This window comes from Eptesicus fuscus, chromosome 18, assembly GCF_027574615.1.
Source record: "Eptesicus fuscus isolate TK198812 chromosome 18, DD_ASM_mEF_20220401, whole genome shotgun sequence".
Classification (NCBI taxonomy): domain Eukaryota; kingdom Metazoa; phylum Chordata; class Mammalia; order Chiroptera; family Vespertilionidae; genus Eptesicus; species Eptesicus fuscus.
In genome coordinates this window covers 24,190,360-24,211,272 of record NC_072490.1, presented here as the reverse complement: position 1 = coordinate 24,211,272, position 20,913 = coordinate 24,190,360, and the positions used below count along the sequence as shown (strand labels likewise).

Sequence of the window (20,913 nt, the reverse complement as noted above, 5' to 3'; positions counted from 1 at the left end):
CTGCTATATATATATATTTTTTTCCTTAGCGCTTATCACCATTTAACCCACTGTAGATTTTAATGAATTATCTATCAGTCTCTCCCACTAGAATGTAAGCTCCACAAGGCACACATTTTAGTCTGTTCTATTCATTGCTGTACTCCCAGTCCCCAGAACAGTCTGGGCACATTAATATTTGTTGGTTGAATGAAGTTTTACAAATGAAGGAGCATGCCACTCTGCTTCCAGTAGCACTCCCCGTGAGTGGCCAGCACATAGTAGGCATTCAGATGCTCTTGTGGGCAAGGGAGCATCCTCTCCCCCCCGCTTTCCTCGTTTTCAGAAAGGAGGTGTCTGGGAAGGGAGGAAGAGTCCGGTCTAGCTTCACAGATCACCTGTGGGAAGCTGAGGGTGCAAATAGTCAGCTAGCTCTTTGCATGTACAGCCTTTCGGAAACCAGGAGGGAAGACTCTTTCCTGCCTCTGTGGGTGGGGCAAGAAGTCTTCCCAGGAACAAGATTCAAATCAGAGCCCCTGGCATGTTTCTGTTTGGGTCTGGTCCTAGCAGTGACGACTTGAATTTTCCTCTGGAGCTGTGTTCCCTGGGGTGTGCAGAGCCTGGGAACAGTGAGGGCATTAGGACCAGGAGCGAGGCGCACGCCTGGCTCGGGCTGTGTCTGGCAGAGGGCTCTCGGCTGGCTGGCTGCGCGCACGGAGCTATGTGTGAAAGGAAATCAGGCACTGCCTGCCGGCTTCTCATCTGTTGATCTGACCTGACTTGAAGCATCCAGCACGACGGCTGTCAGCACTGCTGGACTGAGGACCCACCAGCTCCACCAGACATCGCATAGCAACCTGACCACTCGTGCAAGGGGGGAAACGAAACACACGGGATTAGACACCTGAGCAGAATGGAATCATTGCTTTTTCCCAAGGAGAAAAAGGGGGTCAAAGGGGCCAAACAATTGAATTTGAAGTCCCCGTGAATGGGCTTCTCGAAGGCAATTAAAGAAATCCACGCAGAGAGGACCTGGGGTGGGCCTTGGGTCCTGTGGCTTTCAGACTGTAAGTGGGAGCTGGCCTTACACACGCTGTTGGTAAATGGCAGACGGCATCAAAGGAGCAGGTGAAGTGATTGTCCGAAAACTTCCAGGTGGAACCAGGAACCCAGTGCTGCTGCAAGCTCCACGGATCCTGGAGCAGGAGGAGACAGCAAACTTGAACATGACCTGTTGCATCTGGCAAGTTCCAGCAACATGCTCCTAAGGAAGCGATGCAGGCACGGACCATGCAGACTGCAGTTCCTGCTGCTCTTCCTGATGCTGGGAGGCGTGCTGCTGATGGTGGCTGTGCTGCCCCCGCCCCCGCAGGCCCTGCACCAGGCCGACACAGCCCAGGCCGCCCAGCACAGCCCTGAAGCTGGGTACCGCCTGGACTTTGGGGAGTCCCAGGAATGGGTGCTGGAGTCCGAGGATGAGGACCAAGAGTACGGGCCCTTGGAGGGCCTGCCGCCCTTGATCTCGCTGCGGGAGGATCAGCTCCTCGTGGCCGTGGCCTCACCCAGGGTCCGAAGGAACCAGAGCCAGGGCAGGAGAGGGGGCAGCTACCGGTTCATCAAGCAGCCGAGCAGGAGGCTGGACCAGGAGGCCGCAGAGAAGGACTGGGGGGCGGAGGAGGAGGACGAGGAGGCATCTGAAGAAGATGAGGGGACCAAGCTCAGCCTGGAGGAGACGCTCAGCGCCCGCATCCCCCTGCAGAGGGCGCTGCCCGAGGTACGGCATCCGCTGTAAGTAAGGCCCCTGCTTCCCCTTTCCCAGGTGCTGGGGTGCCATCAGCAAAGGCGGGGTACACTCTGCCTCACTGTCCCTAGGGCAGCGCCTCTCCAGGTGTGGCCGCTGGACCAGCAGCGGCAGCGTCACCGGGAACCTGTTTAGAAAAGCAGTCTCAGACCCCGCCCAGACCCCCTGAGTCAGAAACCCTGGGTGGGGTGCCGGGATCTTATCTAACCAGCCCTCCAGGTGAGAACCACCTTCCTGGAGAGCAGAAAGGGAGCAGCCCTTACTTGTCCCTTCTCTTCCCCGCCCTGGGTTCTAGTCCTTCTGTCTCTGGATTAGCAGGTCAAGCAGCTTTATCTATAGAACGCAGAGGGGACCCGGGGCAGAGGTTCTGCAGGGCACCTTCCAGTTCCAACACTGTGACTCCTGTCCGTTTTGATATTATGATTGTTGTCATCGTTCGATTTTATTTTGGGTCAAAACAGCAATTGCAGCTAACACATGGGTGGGTCTTGCCACGTGCCTGGCTTTAATCTAAGAACTTTTCACGTATTAACTTACAAGGCCCTTAAACTCTGTTGGATGGGTGCTAGTATTACCATCGTCCCTACTTTATAGGTAGGAAAATAAGGCACAGAGAGGCCAAGTGACTTCCCCATAGTCACACAGCCAGCGGGTGCCAAAGCAGGCCAGTCTGCCTGAACCGCCACTCTATGCCGCCCTCCTTGGTCCACTAGACTAAAGGGACGATTCCAGTGCCCAGGAGCACTGACGCCATCTGACCTGGCAGGGGGACCCCGCCCGAGGAGGAGGCTGCGAAGTGAGATGACATGCAGGCTGTGCCCAGCGAGATGATGGGCTCATCCTGTACACGCCTGCCTTCCTCCCTCGCTTCCCACCACCACCAGGCTGGCTGCAGAGAGGGGAGCAATGCAGCTGGTCAGTGTGGGTGATCTAGGTCCCTATAAGCCACAGCTCTTCCCAGAGCCCAGAGAGTTTCCTGGGAAGCAAGCCCCCCCTCCACCCCTCCTGGTGAGAGGATCCACGTAGAGCAGCTGTTGGGAGCAGGACCACGAACTCCTCGGATCCCTCATGGGGTCCTCCCTGCCTGGCTACTCGGCCACTCACTCTCAGGGTTGTGCAAATGCAAGACAGCACATGGCAGTGACCCCTCCTTACCCTGTGTGCCTGGGGGCCTCACTCACCTCCCCCTTGTCCCAACCCTGCTGTTCTGACTTCAGGTCTTGGCTTTAAAAGCTCTTTTCAGGAAACTCCCAGGCCCAGCCAGGCCCAGCCCCTTGCAGTTCTGTGCTCTCTGGAGTGTTAACTCATCATACTCATGACATCTGAAGCTGAGTGGGCCTTGATGGGTTGGTTGTTCAGTGCCTGCTTCCCCTGCCAGGCAGTGAGCCCACGGTCCCAGCACACAGTAAAGAAATGATCGCTGAGTGAGTGAATATAGTTTTAAAATTCTGTTCATACATTTTTTACTGGCCTAGAGCAAGAATGAGTATCCTCATTTTGTCAAAAAGAAATATTGCCCCAAACAAAAGGTCTCTGGTTACCAAAGGGGTGTGTGTATGTGTGTGTGTGTGTGTGTGAGACTATGTGTGTTGCATTGTGCAAATGTGCTGTGCACATGCATATCTGTGAGTGCATTATGTGTGTGTCTGTGCATGTGTTGTGTGTGCTTTGTGTATGTGTGCATGTGTTGTGTGTGTATTATGTTGTGTGTATATTGAATGGGTTGTGCGTAGTACATGTGAGTAGCACAATATGTGATGCCTGTATGTGTTGTGATGTGCACAGGTATGAGTTGTGCCATATGTTATCACGTGAGTATGTGTTATGGATGTGTTAGTGTTCATATGTGTTGCAATATGCACAATACATCATGTATCGTGTGTTGTGCATGTGTTGTGCCATGCACATGTGCCATGCATACATGTGCATGTGTGTTTTGCAATGCAAGGTTTGTTTTGCATGTTTTTGTGGTATGTGTGTACATGTGTATTATGTTGTGAGCCTGTAGCAAGCATATGATGTGCTTGTGTGTGTATTGTACAAGTGTGTGCATTGCATCTGCTGCATGTGTGTGTTACAAATGTACTGTGTGAGTGGTATATGTGTACATGTGCAAATGTGCTGTGTGTATTATGCATGTGATGTGAAGTACACAGATGTGTTGTGTGTATGGTGCAAGTGTGGGCAAATTTATTGCGTGTGTATGTGTATAAAAGTGCTGCATGTGTCATGCTGGTGGTAGGAAGTGTGTGGGTGTGTGCTGTGCATGTGTGTGGTACAAGCATGGGTACATTTTGTGTTGTGTGTGATGTGTACATATGTATGTGTGCATGTGTGTGTGCGCACCATTTTAGTAGTTGCTTCTTCAAGTCAGGGTAACCAGTTCTTCTCAGTTTGCCTGGGACTTTCCTGATTTTAGCACTGAAAGCCCCTACAGGTCCCAGGCAAACCGGGACAGTTGGTCGCCTCACCCCCAGCTTTCCAGGGTTCTCTCAGGATCGCGCCCCCTCTCCCGCAACCAGCTCTCTCTGGAGGTGTGAGACGCCCTCTGCTGGCCGCAGCTGGTCCATGTAGCCTATGCTGCCCAAGCCTTGGCTGCACTTCAGGCACTGGAGCCTCCCCTTCCCAGCAGCCCTCTAGAATACATAAGCGATTCTCTGTAAAGCGAGACAATAACTCCTCCTCGTCTCCCCCGCCACACACACACACCCTCCCTCCAGGGTGACAGGACTCCCCTCCTTCCACCTCTTTAAATGTTCCAAAATAGACCCATGAAAGAACAGACGTATATTAAGCACCTACTATCCGCAGGCCCTGCACTGCTGCTTCCTCTCCAGAACCAGAACACTGGACACCCCGCAGCTCTGCCCCTGCTGTAGTGAGCCACGCACCACCACCAACCCCAGAGCTTCCTGCAAGCCCATCCTGACTCCTAACCCAGCCCAGCCCCACTGGCCCCAGTTCCTGCACCACGACCCCCAAACAGGCCCTGGCCTTTGCTCATTTCACCCGTCCAGGCCACAGGCCTTTTCTAAGTACCTCTAGGGTCACTGCTGGAGGTCAATGGAAAGGGGGCACAAGGAGACTTGCCAATAATGCAGGAACAACACAGAAAAACTCAGTGTAAAAGGTCAAAGGCAGCCTCTGGAAGGAGAGGTAAAACCATAGTGAACATGTATTGAACACATACTATGTGCTAGGGATTCTACCCAATGGTGTTCATTTGTTTAATGTTCATGACAAGCGTATAAGGTAGGTAATATCAACTCTGTTTTATGGGTGAGAAATCTGAGGCACAGAAAGGTGGCGGGACCGGGGCCAGGTTATGTGACCAGGTGTGTCTGGCACCAAAGTCATGTTCTTCATCTCCATGTTGGGCAAGTCACATGGGCCGGAAGCACCTCAAGTTTTTCCATCTATAAAATGGGGAGCACTCACACTGACGGGTCCCACAGGGAGACACAGCAGAGTATGTTTATCACTGAGGAGTGGGGAGCCACCTGGGCGTTTCATCACAGGGCCCAACGAAACACAGTGGAATGGTTGTGCCGTGGGGAGGAGAGGGTCCTGGGGGCAGGGCAGGCATGACTATGTAGGTGAAATGAAAAGAAGGGCCCAGGATGGAGCAGGCTGAGGACTAAGGTGGACTCCGCCCTTCAATGCTGCTGTCAAAGGTGGGGCGGGAAGAAAAAAGTCTTGCCCATCAGCCTCCTGGTGTTGACAGTTCTCAACACTCTTCCAGGCTTAGCTCTCCTTTGATGGTCCTGGCATCCAGCGCAGGACAATGGATGTCCTGGATCAAGGAGGGTCCCTATGGAGAAAGTGCTTTGTGGTCTCTCCTCCGGGCAGTGGCTCTCACACTGGAGCTGCATCAGAACACCTAGGGGCGTGGCTGAAATAGATTCCTGGCCTCCCCGCATCCCCCCTACAGTTTCTGACTCAGTAGGTCTAGGGTGGGGTCTAGGAATTTGACTTCTGTGAGTTCCTGGTGAGGCTGCTGCTGCTGACCTAGGACACTCTTGATGCTGAACAGGTTGGATAAGAGATGTGCTTCTTCTCAAACTGTGCCGTGCATGCAAATCACTCGGGCATCTCGTTCGAGCACAGGGTCTAATTTGACAGGCCAGGGGTGTGGCTTAAGGTGCTACATTTCCATCCTCCTCCCAGTTGGTACCAGCACGGCTGGTGCACAGACCATACTTTTGATTAGCAAGGGTCTACATCACCAGTTCCCGAAACTACATGCGTGTTAGATTCCCACGGGTTGCTTGCTTAAAACGTAGGTTTTCAGACCCGGCCACTACAGACTCAGCATAGTTCCGAGTTGGAGCCCAGAGATCTGAATTTTTAGAAGCAATGCAAGACAGTTTGGGGAACCACTGGTGTATGAAGTGAGTGAAAGTGAGTGGAGAGGTAGTAGAGTTCTGGAAAGTTCCATGGAGGAATTCGTGCTGGGATTGGAAAGTAGAGAGGAAGATAGTCGCCCTCCTTACTGGGGGTTTTGTACTTGAACATAAATGTCAGCTCAGCTATAGCTGGCTGTGTGCTACCTGCCTCCTTCAACTCGTAACTTGTGTTTATGGTTGGGCCCATATTACCCTGGTTTATATACAGTTGTGACTAAATCAAAGTCACATGGAACAGTGGGCCTGGGGTTGAATCCTGGCATCACCTCTTACTGTGTGACTTTATATAATCACTCAACCTCTCTGAGCCTCAACTGTAAAAGGGAGGTGACACCCTTGCATGAGGTTATAGCTCAAATCAAACAAAATGTTGATGAGTTTTCACCCAGGATTCAAGCCCAAACAGAAGTTGCCCTTATCGTATTCTTGGGCATAGGACCCAGGAGTGGGCTGGAAAGACAGAGAAAGGTTGGAGCAGGCAGCTGTGGACTTGACATCATTGTCCTTTCTCTGACCAAACAGTTACGTTCTGCCCCTGGGGGCTGCTAAATAATCACAAATTTGGGGGCACACTGGAATTATCTGGAACGTCGTAGAAACTGCTTACATATATCCAGGGGGCCCAGATCAGAGCAAGGCCAAGGATGGCCAGAGTCCCTCCAGAAGGGGACTGGGAGACTTCAGAGGAGGGGACTTCGTGACCCTTACATGACTTGTCTCCACTGTGGGGAGCGCCAGGCTGGCCGCATCAGCCTCAACTGCAGGCTCCAGCCCTTGCCACACTTCTCTCTCATCCATAAGCTCCTTTGTCCATCCCTCTAGGGCAGGGGTAGGAATGCCAGGCCCGTGGGCCGTATAGGCTCATGAAATCATTTGGTTTTAGGGGTGAGTTAATTAAATGTTTGACCAAATACCAGGCTAATTTTTAAGTTGATAATTTTGTACGGCCTGAGAATGTTGTTATCCATCTCCAGTGGCCCTTGGCAGAAAAAGAAATCCCTACCTTTGCTCCAAGGGATCATCTCCAGGCTGTGGCCCAGCCCTTCTCCCCCAGGCCTGGCTCGGAAGTTGGTGTTCCCAAGATGAGCCACATCAACTACAGCCAAGAGGGGCCGAACGTTTCCGCAGAATGTAGGAAATTGGCTGTAAGGTATTACTCTCCTGCTGGTATCTGCAACCAGCCTATATACTCCCTGAGAGCAAGAACGGTGTCTTCTTTCATGCACTGAACAAATATTTATTTAGCAGTTATTAAAGGTGAGAAGGTGAGCAAGACCCAGCCCAACCCCAAGGAGCTTGGGGGACACGGTGGGGATATAGACAAGCAGCCAGGCCATTACATGGTGGGCTCAGAACTGAGATATGGAAGTCCCCTGAGTGAGGTGCTCTGTTGATCTGGTAGGAGCTGGAGGTCAGTAACCCCAAAATAGCTTTAGAAAACCTGACAATGGGAAGGTGGGGGTGGGGGTGGGGGAGCAGGAGGGAGGCGGTGTTTGTGCCACAGCCAGGCCATCTGGTACAACGCTGTGACTCACCCTCTTCCAATCACCATCCAAAGGCATTTTCTGAGCTCACAGGAGACCCTGGAGCCGCATGAAGAGCGGGCAAGCATCTGTGCGTAAACACAGCCCGTGATCTGGGAGAGTGAGGATACAAAGCTAACATTTCCTGAGCAGCTCTCTTGGGCCAGGATGATCCCCTTTAATCCAGCAGCACCCCGGGCTGCACAAGGGTATGTATCAGCATCCTTGTGCTGGCTAATTAGGGGGTGTAAACAGCAGAGCCAGGATTCAAAGCCAGGCTGATTCCATTCCAAAGCCCTAGATCTTTCCTCTCCCCTGCTGCCACTCAGAAGATGGACAAGTGAGGTCAGACTCGGCCTTTGGACACGTGGGTGTGTGTGTACAAACTGAGGTAGTAGAATATGCACCAGCTATCTGGTTGAAGGACAAAGAAAGTAGGTAGCCCCATTGTTTAACAATGAAAGTACATATTTCTCCATGGCTCCTCTCCATGGTCACATGTGCGCACTGCCTCATTGATTGCCTCCGCAGAGCTGCAGCCCAGGTAGAGCAGGGGGAACAGTGCACCCCCACCTGGCAGAGAGAACCTGAGGCCTGGAGACCTGCCCAAGGCCCCTGGTATGGACCACTTACCTGTTGCTGTCTTGTTTGTTTTGGTTTGGTTTTAAATGTATTTTTATTGATTTCAGAGAGGAAGGGAGAGGGAGAGAGAGAGAGAAACATCAATGATGAGAGAGAATCATTGATCAGCTGCCTCCTTGCATGTCCCACACTGAGGATCAAGCCTGCAACCCAGGCATGTGCCCTGACAGGGAAATGAACTGTGACCTCCTGGTTCATAGGCCAATGCTTAACCACTGAGCAACACCAGCCACGCACATCTTGTTTGTTTACCCACCTTATTCCTTCAAAGGATTTGAAGATACATCATAAAATAGAAAACTGCTATCAATATAATGTTTAGTAAATAAGGGGAAGTATACTTTAGAATACAGTACCTTTCCTTCCTTTCTTGGGACATGCCATGCCCACACCTCTTCCCATCTCCAGGTCTTAGCAGAGGCTGTGACATCTGCCAGGAACACTGTTCCCCACCCTCATACCCTCTCTCCACTGTGTCCTACCCACCCCAGTTTCAGCTTTCCTCTCAGGCCCCACTCCCTGAGTGTCTCAGTTGGTGAATAATTACTTGGTTGTCTGTTTAATGGGATATGAACGCCATGACATCAGAGACTACCTCAGTTTGGCCTCCCCCAAAGCAGAGCCTGAGACAAGCATTTGCTGTACAGGTGATGCCAGGGAGCAGTGGGAGGGGACCCGGAGCATAAAGCAGCCAACGGGAGGCATGTTTCCAGCGTAGTTACTTCTGGGCAGCTAGAGTGCAGCCCTGTGGGGGAGTCCGGGAGACAGTATATTGCTCACCCCCACCCTTGAAGTCAAGGTTGCTGGGTATTAATACGCCTACTCTTTTTCAGTCACTGGCTGTGGGGCGGTTGGGAGGTTAATTCTCTCCTGCAGGTGATTGGGGAGAGCACCTCCAGCAGTGGGATGGGAGAAAGCCCTCGGGTGATTGGAAGCCAGCCTGTCCTGCACTATAACAATATGGCCCTAGGGGATATGGGCAGGGTTCCCAACACAGAGGAGCTGGGACCCACAATCTGGACCTTTTCTTATTGTTTCCCCAGTGTCTCCCAAACATTATACACTCACTTCAGCCAAACAGTGGCTGGGTGCTGGCCATCACAGGCATTACCCTCCTGAGGGAATTCATTCTGCATTTTACAAGACAAAATGGAAGCCTCCAAAGCCACCTAAGTGAGCAAGCAGATGGGAGGCCTTTGCTCCCTGGGACCTCCTGGGTCACTGAGAGCATCTCACTGCCAGGCCTGTGTTCTAAGGAAGTGGGTCTAGCAGGGGGTCCGTCTGAGCTCCAGTCACTGCCATTGCTTTCTCTGCCTGTGACCTTGAGTGAGGACAGTACCACCATGCTGTGGTGGTACCACAGGGCACCAGCACATGGTGTTCTAGGAGCATGGCACCCATTGGGGTTGGGCAATGCAACAGCCCCAATGATGGGGAGGAGGATTAGATGGGACAGCATACGGGAAAATTCTACAAATTTTTTCCCAAGAACATCAGGCCAATCCTCTACTGCAAGAAGCCAGCCAGCACAGGGCATACACCTAGTCACAGTAACTGTTTCCATTTGTGGACAAAGCACACAGCACATCTCTTTGCTTATATTACCTTTACATAGCTTCTAAAAGAACTCGACTTGTTATCCTCATTTTGTAGATGAAGAAATTGAGGCCTGGAGAGGTAAACTTCCAGGCACATACGAGGCTTGCAGTAAATAATAATAATAACTAGCACGTACTGAACTCTTACTCTGAACAAGGCACTGGGCTAAGTACTTTATATCTGTTAACTCACTCCATCCTTCCAACAACCCTGTTTCACAACTGAGAAAACTGAGGTAGAGTAAATGCATGCTTACAAAGGACGTACCAGAATCAAGAGGACTGTGAAAAATAAACATGGATTGCTATAGATGCATGTGGCTCTGTGGACCTGGAAACCATTGAAAGGAAGGGTGGCTATCGGAGAGCTTATGTCACTTGTCCAAGTCCATTAAGGACAGACTCGAAATTCAAGTGTAACGCCAAGGCTGGATCTCTAGCCACTTGACACACAGCCACTTCCTAAGGTGCTCTAAGCTGACACAGTTTCTGAGCAAGGTGGATGGAGCTGCAGCTTGGTTGCTTGTGCCTCACCGGCACAGCCAAGGGTGAACCTGAGTGGGGGCGGGTGAAAGGCTTAGAAAAGACAGACAAGAGAATGAAAGCTGGGTCTCGGTGGGATGCTGCTTCCTCATGGAGACACAGCGCCGCACCCCACAAGCCGTGTCTATATTTTATAGCCTCATTCCACAAGGCAAAGTAAGGGCGTGGTCAAGATGTTTACAACATTCTCGTGGGTTTCAATCCTACTCAACTACATGCACCTGAACTCTATCAAGCCCACATCACTCAGGCACATGGGGCCACGTGTTCGGACCATAGGTTCAAGCTTACCACTACAGCTGTTGGCTATAATTGTGCTGGGAGGGCTCTGCCCTCCAAGCTGGGACTTGCATGTGGCCAGGAGAGGACTGTGCCCTCTCATCAGTCCAAGGCTAGGACCTGCCCAAACACTGTAGCCACACCCCACAGTTGCTCTCAGGGTATCCCCTGCCACACCCTTCCCCCCTCTGTGCTACTACCTGGCATAGAGAGGGCTCATCCCATTTGCCCACCCTCACAAGGCCCAGTTACTCACAGGCTGTCAAAGCCCATCCCTGGGAAGATGACCATGGACCTCAGGAGCCCATGTACATACTGTGTCTGGGGGCTACACAGCCTGCCCCATCCACAGCCCACCTCCTCCAGGTCATTCTACCCACCAGAAACAATCAACCCCTGCCTCCTCTGAGAAGCATCTGATGGGCCTGAGACACAAGGCCTTGCTGGTGTCTATAGGATTTAGCACTGTACTCCAGAGCCATGTGGAGGTGCTGGGCCTCCTCACGAACCCCAGGATTCACCCAGAGCCCACGCTTATCTCCCCTGAAATGCCAAATTATGCCTGTGATTATTCAGCTCTCACCACCTGGCAGTTTTGCAGTTGCCCGAAGAGACGCCCCAGAGCCGTCTGTGTGGTCCTGAAGGCTGTGCGCTTCCCCACGGAGCAGGTGAAAGTCCTCTCTGGGCTGAGGCAGGTCACCCACCTCCACAGCCCAGGGAGGCATCTTCGTCAGCTTTGTGTTGACTTTCAAAAACCTAGGGGGCCTTTCCAAATCCTTAGCAACCTATTAAGTTTATCCCAGTCGCACTCCTTGCCCATTTATCTGTTGGCCATCCTCTCTCACTGTGAAGAGAGAGCACAGCTCTTTCTACCCATAAAAACATAGAAAATTCTGGAGCAAGACAGCTGGAGAGAAAGGGAGTCTTACGAAACTCTCTTTAAAAGTTCTATTGCTCTGGTTTTCTCTCTTTCCTTCCTCCCGCCTATCCCAAGAGCGTCCCAAAGAGTAAGAACAGAATTACAAAGCTGGAATAGCTTTAGTGATCCATCTTACAGCAATGGCACCTCTTCCAGCAACAGCGGCAAATACCCACCCAGCGTTTACCTGCCAGCCACTGCTCTTGGTGCTCTACGGAGGCCACTTTGCCGTCACAGCAGCCCAGCAAAGTGGGTGCTGCTATTATCACCCTGAGGAAACCAAGGCACCAAGGAGCAAAGTGCCTGCCCCAGGCCACTTACACAGCGAGAAGTGGCGGAGTTCCAGCATCTATGCCCTGAGTCTTGAGGCTAGACGGCCTCTCTACAGACACCATTCCCTGAGGTCAGAGAGAGGAAGTCGGTGGCCCCGGGACACTGGCTATTTAGCGGAGCAGGAGGCTCTCTATCCTGACTTTGAGGAATGTGCGAGGAGTGTGGTCTTAAAGCGTGAGGGTTTCAGTAAGAATCTCTTCGGTTGATGGAGTCCCCAGGATGCGCCAGGCACTGTGCTAAGCACTTCCTTACAAAAGCTTTGATGTGAGCGCTGTTAACACACTTCCTAAATAGTTCAGGAGGCCTCTTATGCCATACTGTAGAGTGGTTGTTTGACAGTCTTATCGATGCTTCCCTGTCTCCGGGTCTGTTTTTGTTCATCAGTTTATGTTGTTCATTATTTCCCCTGGATGAGTGAGATCATGTGATACAAGAAATACACTTATAAGAACCGAAAATGAGACAAGCAACAATGGTTATGCTGGGAGGCAAAGGGTTTTAAGGGTGGAGATTTTAGGGGAGGTCCCCGGCAAAGATCTCAATAGACTATTCAGCAATTTTCCAGGTGTATCCTTTCAGAGTTGTGGTCTCCACCGATTGATTGGCCAGCTCTAGGGCAGGGGTCATTATTCAATGCAGCTGATCCTGAAGTCAGCCTTGGCTGGTTTTGTTGCTTCTCTGGGCCTGGAACTGAAAGACAACTGAGGCCTAGATGTTATCTCTAGGGAGGAAAAGTCACCCTGGGGGCGAGGTCCACCCTACAATTGATTGTCTGTTGCTAGGCACCTGAGACTTTCCATCCTGGTGACCTTCTGTTCCTGGCCCATTGTCCTTGCTCTGCTCAAGTCTGTCTAACTGCCTACGACAATTCATTCCCATTTTTACAGATTAGGACAGTCATCTGCTGAGAATGGTGGCAACAGCTCTCCACTCTTCTGAGAAAGGCATGGATTAAACACTGGAAAGGAGCTCTTGGGCTCCGAGGACCGGGAGGCTGGGAGGTGGTACACAGCACTGCTGTGGGGGTGAACTGGGCTCTCTTTGTGTGGGAGTTTTAAGAAAACTCAGGGAGAGCTGTAGAGTTGGGAGGCAAAGCATGTGGTTGGAGCAGCCACAGCCAGGGCCTGGGAAGTGAATTCGAGGCTGTTGGACACTTTCTATGGCCTTTCTTCCCATGGTCCCCGGTTGTCGTCCCTGCAGGTGTCTGCAGCAGCACCCTGAGGACGGCCTGCCCACGGCCAGCGTCATCCTCTGTTTCCACGACGAGGCCTGGTCCACCCTCCTGAGAACGGTGCACAGCATCCTGGACACGGCGCCCAGGGCCTTCCTGAAGGAGGTCATCCTCGTGGACGACCTCAGCCAGCAAGGTGGCTGTGGGCTTCCTCCAGGCTCCACCCGGCGGGAGGGAATCCTGGGGGGTTTCCATGCAAACACGGGGCCCTGGAACCTGTTCAGGAAAAGTTCCCCGAAGCGGACCTCCAGATGAGAATTCAGGTGCAGGTAATTCATGACTGCAGAGCCCCCGGGGCCACCAGTACGGAAGTGGGGGAACAGGATAGAAACGGTGAAGAAGACGAGCAAGGTGAGAGTCTCAGGAGGGTCGCTCCAGCCTGGGCCCCTGGGATCTCTCCCCCGAGCCCCGACCTCCTCAGAGTCCCAGCAGCTTCTGCCCAAGACACTCAGGAACCACAAGGCGTGGCCACTTGGTGGGCGTTCCCTGCCTCCTAGCCACAGGGCCAGCCAAGCACTTGACATGCATTAGGCATTCAATCTTCCCACTCGCTTCCCAGGTGAGGAAACTGGGGTCCAGAGAAGAGAACTGACCGGAGCTGAGTTATGCCAAGTGCAGCGGAGTCAGGCCCAGAGCCCAACCTGCTCGAATGTTTCCACTGACAGGAAACTCACTAGGGGGACCCAGCCACGGCATGGCTGGGTGCCTAAAGGAAGATGGAGAGAGGGGAGCCCCCTGCCTGACTTCCAGGGCACTGGTTCTCATTGAATGTGCATCAGGATCGCTTGGCAAGCTTGTTAAAACTGACTTCCGGGCCCACCCCAGAGTTCCTGGGCCTGGTATTGGGCTCAATACTGTGTAGTTCTAACAAGCTCCCAGGTGATGCCGATACTGCTGGTCTCTGGACCATATTTTGAGAGCACCACTGCTCCGGTCTTTGGCTGGGGCCTGAGGAGTGTATTTCTGGCTCAACTGAATGGCCGACAGGCCCTTCCTGGCCTTGTGGGGAGATCAGACTGCTCTAAGGGAAGCCAAGCCCTTGTGAGGTCTGCAAAGCACTTTCTAAGGGGAATGACAGAGGACAGGACAGAGAGGCCAGGTGCCTCTGTTAGTTCTTCCGAAGTTCCTCAGGTTGGGAATTCAGCCAGTCTGGCCATGGCAGGGAGTCAGACTAGCCGGAGGCCTCAGGAGTGCCCGGGGTTACTGAATCACGTCAGCTGCATAGCAGGCAGATGAATGAGCAGGCCCTGGGCTAAGCTGGGTTGGCTGGTGAAGGTGCCCAGAGTCTCCAAACCCTCAGCTGGGGCCGAGTTCTCTCAAGAGCACACTTGTGGTCCCTCCCCCATCAGCTGATGAACTGGGGAGACTTTTCTTCTCCTTTCGTGTGTAGAGGCAAAGGAGCTGGGCCATGGGGTTGTGAGCTACCTCCATTGTCCTCAGCTCCTTCTGCTTTCCATCTCCACACGTGGAGCGTGGCTTTTGGCCTCATAATCACAATGAGGCTGCTCTACCTCTGGGCATCACATCCATATTTTGGGCAGGAAAAGAGTGAAAAGGCAGAGACCAGCTAAGTTTAGAAAAATTTGGTAAAACAATAGTTTTTGCAGAATCCTCTTATTTAGTATATTTTTACCAGAATTGGATCAAAAGGCTACTTACTAAGAAGTCTTGGTAGGTAAGTGCTTCTAGCTGCTCTGAGCAAGTTTCTGTTAATAAAGTGGAGGCGAGAATGAATGTTGGGGAAAAGGACGAGCATTGCTCAGTATAGGGGCATCACCGAGGGGCTGGTTCTCAGACGTCCACGTTCAGAAATTTTAACAACTTCATTAATAGAGACCCTTCTCTAGGGAATGAACTTGGAGCTAACAAACTTACCCAAAAATGAATTACAAAGGAATAAATCAGCACATTTACCACTGAGAAATGCACCAGTCGAGTGGTGAAATGCTGCACTGACCACTGCCCTGTCGGTTCCAGGACAGCTCAAGGCCGCTCTCAGCGAGTATGTGGCCAGGCTGGAGCGGGTGAGGCTGCTCAGGAGCAGCAAGAGGCTGGGCGCCATCGGGGCCCGGATGCTGGGCGCCACCAGGGCCACTGGGGACGTGCTGGTCTTCATGGACTCCCACTGCGAGTGCCACCCGGGCTGGCTGGAGCCTCTCCTCAGCAGAATAGCTGGTGACAGGTAATCACCCACTGGGGTTTGGGGAGCCAGAGGTGGGAGGGGGGAGAAACGGTCTAGAGCAAGCATGTCAAACTCAAAGGCTAACACGGGCCAAGTAAACAAGGTTTAAGTTTATGTGGGCCGCAAAAAAAAACCCAAAAGCTTCAATTTTCATAGGAACATAGGTTTATTTCGATAGAGACATGCTGAATACAAAGGGCTGAAATAAATGAGTAATTGTTAACATAGTAAAATAATAGAACATTTTAATAAAAATTAATAATTTTTCTTGTACAGTAACTTATCAGACACTGAATAACTGCACAAATTAATAAGCGTAATGCAAACAAACCTATTTTTCTTATTCTCCGAAAGTGAAATATTTCCTGTTGCACACACCAAACAAGTCAGTCCAAGACTAATGACGTGGCAATTGGCTGCTAAAATTATTGCTGCTAGTATTAGTGGAGAGAAATGGTGCGCCTGCACGTAAAGCGTGTAAGGGAAATGAATTCAACACGATTGTAGTAATCAGTCATTAGCAAACATTGTAGTTCATTATTAATAACTAGAGGCCCAATGCATGAAATTCGTGCAAGGGGCTCAGTCCTTGCAGCCCCAGCTTCATCCAGAAGGTTATCCAGTCTAATTAGCATATTACGCCTTTATTATTATAGACTAGAGGCCTGGTGCACGAAAATTTGTGCACTTGGGGGGAGTCCCTCAGCCCAGCCTGCATCCTCTCACAGTCCAGGACCCCTCGGGGGATGTCCACCTGCCGACTTAGGCCCGCTCCCCAGGGGATTGGGCCTAAGCCGTCAGTCGGACATCCTTAGTGCTGCTGAGGAGGCAGGAGAGGCTCCCGCCACCACTGCTGCGATCGCAGCCGTCAGCCCGGCTTGTTGGTGACCAGAGCTCTCCCTGTGGGAGCCCACTGACCACCAGGGGGCAGCTCCTGCTTTGAGTGTCTGCCCCCTGGTGGTCAGTGTGTGTCATAGCGACCGGTAGTTCCTGGTCATTCAGCGTTAGGGTCAATTTGCATATTACCCTTTTATCATGTAGGATTATGTATAACAGGATATTGTAAAAATAAAGTTACGAAATTTTTATTAGAATGTTTTTTTGTATACTGTTATATTGGCTGAGCTGCAAAAATATTCCTTGTGGGCCGCATGTGGCCCACAGGCTGCGAGTTTGACATGTTTGGTCTACAGCCTCAGCCACTCACAGACCATCTATCCATCATTGAAAAAGATGACCATTAGAGAGCAGCATATTCCTTAGGGTTTTTTTGTTTTTTGTTTTTAATATGTTTGAGGCTTTTAAGAAGCACAGGGAAGCAGAGTTGTATCTACCTTGTTTGATAGACACAGAAACTGAGGCCTGGAGAACAGTTTCTATTAAGTTGCATACACCCCTGGGAAGGGTCACAGCGCACCAGGGTTATCAGTACCTTTGATGAAAAGTCAACTTCCTAATCACAACTGTAACATAACCTGGGAAAGAGTCTCTACACTTTGTTAGGTCACTCTCCCCTGAAACCAAAACATTAGATGCGGTGATTGCTAAAGCTCCATTGAGAACTAGCATTCTTTGGTCTTCTGGTTTCTAGAAAGGGGTCTTTACTTTTCTAACTAAGGCCAGCCCTTGGAATATGACGTTGGAGAGGGCTGCATTACACACCCCTTAGCCTAACATTGAACATTTTCCTTTGACCACTTCTCTGTTCTCTTTCCCCGTCTTGCTGTCATTCTCTCCCTGCTTGCTTGATCCATTCAAAACAGTTCCTCAACATGTCTTGTCAACCATTTCCCTCACTCTGAATGTCCCACTCAGGAAACCAACACCTGGTGGTGACTAGCTCCTCTTGGACCACCTCAGGCATGCCTCGGGCTCATGGAGACCTGTCACACAGTAGGAGCTCAATAAATGGTTGTTTTTTTATGATGTGCAGCCAGACAGGGCTGATGCCAGAACCAAGCCCAGGACTCTTATTCTTGCACTCTTCTTCCCACGATAAATGTTGACTGTCTCATTTGAAGTTAGAGATGACCACACGTATGAAAAATTAAAATGTCTGGGCGAAGAGGTGTTAGCATTTCACCAGATGGAGAAGGTTTCAAGCAACATGAAGTAAATAGTTAATAGTCCAGATTCCTTTTTAATAAAGAATAATCAGAGCTCGAATGAAATCAAGAAGGGTCAATTGTGCCCAGTTCTGTGACACAGATTACTGCCCCCTCCTGGCTGACATAAGAACAGGAGACATGTATAAATTTGGCACTAGGACTAGGACAAGTCAGCACACAGCCCTAAGGGGCCATCATCTTGGATTCTGTTCTCAAAATCACAATGACTGTGTATCATCAGGGTGGAACCTAACGTTGATCCTGCCCATCCCCCATCTAAGTCCTGTCTTGGTATCACAGATGGATAGCTCTCAGAGGGGACTTTAAAATCATCTGGTCCTATCTCATAATTTCACTATTGAAAGTACTGAGTTCAGTCCTAGCCAGTTTGGCTCAGTGGATGGAGCGTTGGCCTTCGGACTGAAGGTCCCTGGTTCGATTCCGGTCAAGGGCACATGCCTGGGTTGCAACTCGATCCCCATGCAGGAGGCAGCCGACCAATAATTCTCTCTCATCATTGATGTTTCTATCTCTCTCTCCCTCTACCTTCCTCTCTGAAATAAATAAAAATATATTTAAAAAAAAAAGGAAGTACTGAGTTCAGGGAGGGCAAATGAGTCATAGAGAATAGATACTTGACAGCCGAGCTGTTCTCTCTGCTCCTTTATTTGGACATTTAGGAAGTCAGTAATTAATATCATTAAGCCTTATGTATAACCCTAATGGACTCTTTTCAGATGCCTCAGGCAGATATTGTTGGCTCCATTTCACAGGGCAATGGGAGTTCAGGGAGGCGAGCAGGTGTGTGAGGGCATGCACACACTCTGGAGCTGTGAGACACACTCCGGGTCTACTGCTCTTTTTATTGTATATGAATTTTTAAAAAAGGATTGGAGAAGTGGATCAGGGAGAAACATTTAGTCATGCCCACCCCTGGTTGTGAGACATGCGTTAAAACAGTGATTAAAACCAGTCCCTCGTGATGTCTGCTTCTCACATCGGCACCATTTTCACAGATCTGGAGATTTCTCACCCTAGGCTCAGGGAAAAGAACTTGGCAATACCCCTGTTTCCTCAGCTATAAATAAAATGGGGCTTCCTGAGAAGGCTTCCATAGTTAAGAGGTGGTGAGTCCATAAAATTCTAATTTCCTGGCTCTTACTCTCCTCGCTCTCCGCCCCCCCCCCCGCAACCCCGCCCCCCACACCTCCGTGTGCATCTGGTTCTTGACCCATCCTGGCTTGGCTCCCTGTTCATGTCCAGTCTTCTGCGATCTGACACCTTTGGGTCGCCCCACCCCTCATTCGCTGCTTCCTGTGCACTCGGTCTTGTCTGGCCCCAGCGTTAGGCTTGCAGGCCCTCACAGGTGAGGTTTGAAAGAAAAGCCGCCCAACAGGGTCTGAGTTCTCATCTCTTTCTACTGCACACAGTGATGCCCTGTGTGCTGTGGCCTGGGACAGCGTCCCCTTTCAGGGTCTGCTTTACTCCCCCAGTGGCCTTGCCAGGCATTTCCTCACCTCCTGTCAAGCAAAGCCACATGGTAGAAGCCATCAGGCACAGCTCCTAATAGCTGCTGCTCTTTGAGAGAGCAAAGGGCCCAGCTGCCTCTGAGGCTCAAGGCAAGAGGTGTCTGTCACCAGGCGAGGACCTGTGGCCCCCAAAGCAAGGAGAGGTCTTTTAAGAGCTTTCACTAACAAGGTGGGGCGGGAATGGTGAGCAAACAGTGTAATAAGCCGCAAATCAACTATTTCAAAGTCATTGCTCTCTCAAAACCCTGGCCAGAGAATTCAGGGCCTGGCTACTAGCCCTGGTTCCCCTGCCCACAGAACAGGCTGAGAGCCATATGGCAATGTGGTATGAATTGGTAAAAGGAGTCCCTTCCTCATGACCCTTTATTCCCATCCCTCCAAAAATGTGTCATAATATACTCCTTTTGCTAGAACAAGACACTTTAAGGCTAGCTGCCAGAAAATTCAGAAATAAACATGCAAACCCACAGTGCCTGTGGTATTTGAGGCGTTCTCTAGGCGTGGGCATGCACAGCCTTCATAACTGCACCCAGCCCCAGACCTTTGCTTCTCTAGGAGCAAGGCTTTTAAGGCAGTGTTAGGACGTGGTGCTTGGGAGCTGGCTTCTCCATAAAGTAACAAGGATGAAAACCTAGAGTAGCTGTCATTCTAGCTGCCAACTGCTTCGTGCTGACTGCCCTCTGGTACCCACACCAAGGAATGAGAGTCAGGGCTCGAGAACAATGAAGATTTCCAAGGAGGAAGAGGCACTCCCTCGCCAAGTGCTGAAAGGCAACACCATCTTAGGGGTGATCCTGGCTCAAGAGTCTGTCCACGCTGTTTCCCACGTGAAGATTGGGCTGGTCCCCTATCTTAGAGACACCCAATCCTAAGGTCACTGAGTATTCAGCCGGGGCTCAACCTACTCAGTAGGGAGAAGCAACCTGGTGCAGGGAATAGACCACCTCCCTCCTCTCTGCCCTTTGAGGGGTTAACTGACAGAAGGCAGCCTGAAAAATCCCAGGTGAGTGTGTGTGAGTGTGTGTGTGAGTGCATAAGTGTGAGTGAGTGCATGAGTGTGAGTGTATGCTGAGGAGCAGGAGGGGGTCCAAGATGCCTCCTAGCCCAGCAGAAGAGCAGCCTTCTGTGGGTCTTATGCTCCAAGCCCTATGTTACTCCACCCCCCCACACCCTCCCACCCCCAGCATGACAGAGTCCTGGGGGCTGGCACCAGTCCTGGGATCTCACCTGAGCCGCAAGAGCTCTGTGAAGAGAGAATTCAAAGCCTCTGCTTCTCAGTATGAGAAGCTTTTGACAAACACCAAAAATGTGAGTGAACTTCCCAAATGACTTTACATATCGTAGGCTTGGAAGAACATCAAGGCCCAGGAAAAATGAAAAGGGATGAAATAATAGGGTTGGTTGCTAAGGTTGGTTGCAGTTAGCTCTTGAATATCTGGATGGTAGTTCATTAGTTGACCTGATAAGGACTGTTGGTGTCCCTCACCTCCACTCATATGTTGAAAACTGAACCCGAACACTGGGGCCCAGGGACAACCGAGTGCACAGGGGGCTGTGAATGAGGGGTGGGGTGACCCAAGCACGGTCAGATCACAGAAGACAGGACCTGGAGAGGAAGCCAGGCCCGGATCAGTATTTCAATTAACCAGCCCTGGCTGACAGCTCAGCTGCCTCTGTTTGTCTTGAAATTCAAACAGTTGACCTCCTGGAGCTTACAAAGGCTTAAGAGAGGACCCACCTTGTACCTTTCTGAGAGTTAAAACTCAATTTGCAAATGAGAGAATGATGGAGTAAGCAGACACTTCTAGCTTCTTCCAAGTCAAACAGGGTGACTTTGCTA

At 51.0% G+C, this 20,913-nt stretch overlaps 1 protein-coding gene across 3 annotated transcripts in view; it reads left to right on the top strand.

Annotated features, from left to right (window-relative positions):
• Nucleotides 1-609: 609 nt before the first annotated feature.
• The window catches only part of GALNT15 (polypeptide N-acetylgalactosaminyltransferase 15), a 36,971-nt gene continuing 16,667 nt past the window's right edge, over nucleotides 610-20,913 (top strand). The window contains exons 1-3 of one of the 3 annotated variants that reach the window (XM_008153375.3): nucleotides 610-1,767; nucleotides 13,224-13,390; nucleotides 15,232-15,436. In XM_008153375.3, coding sequence (XP_008151597.2) covers nucleotides 1,238-1,767; nucleotides 13,224-13,390; nucleotides 15,232-15,436 — 902 coding nt within the window. In that variant the 5' untranslated portion in view covers nucleotides 610-1,237. Of the gene's footprint in view, nucleotides 1,768-7,291; nucleotides 7,337-13,223; nucleotides 13,391-15,231; nucleotides 15,437-20,913 lie in introns of those variants that run through there. The other 2 variants (XM_054729473.1, XM_054729472.1) reach the window with 2 other exon arrangements.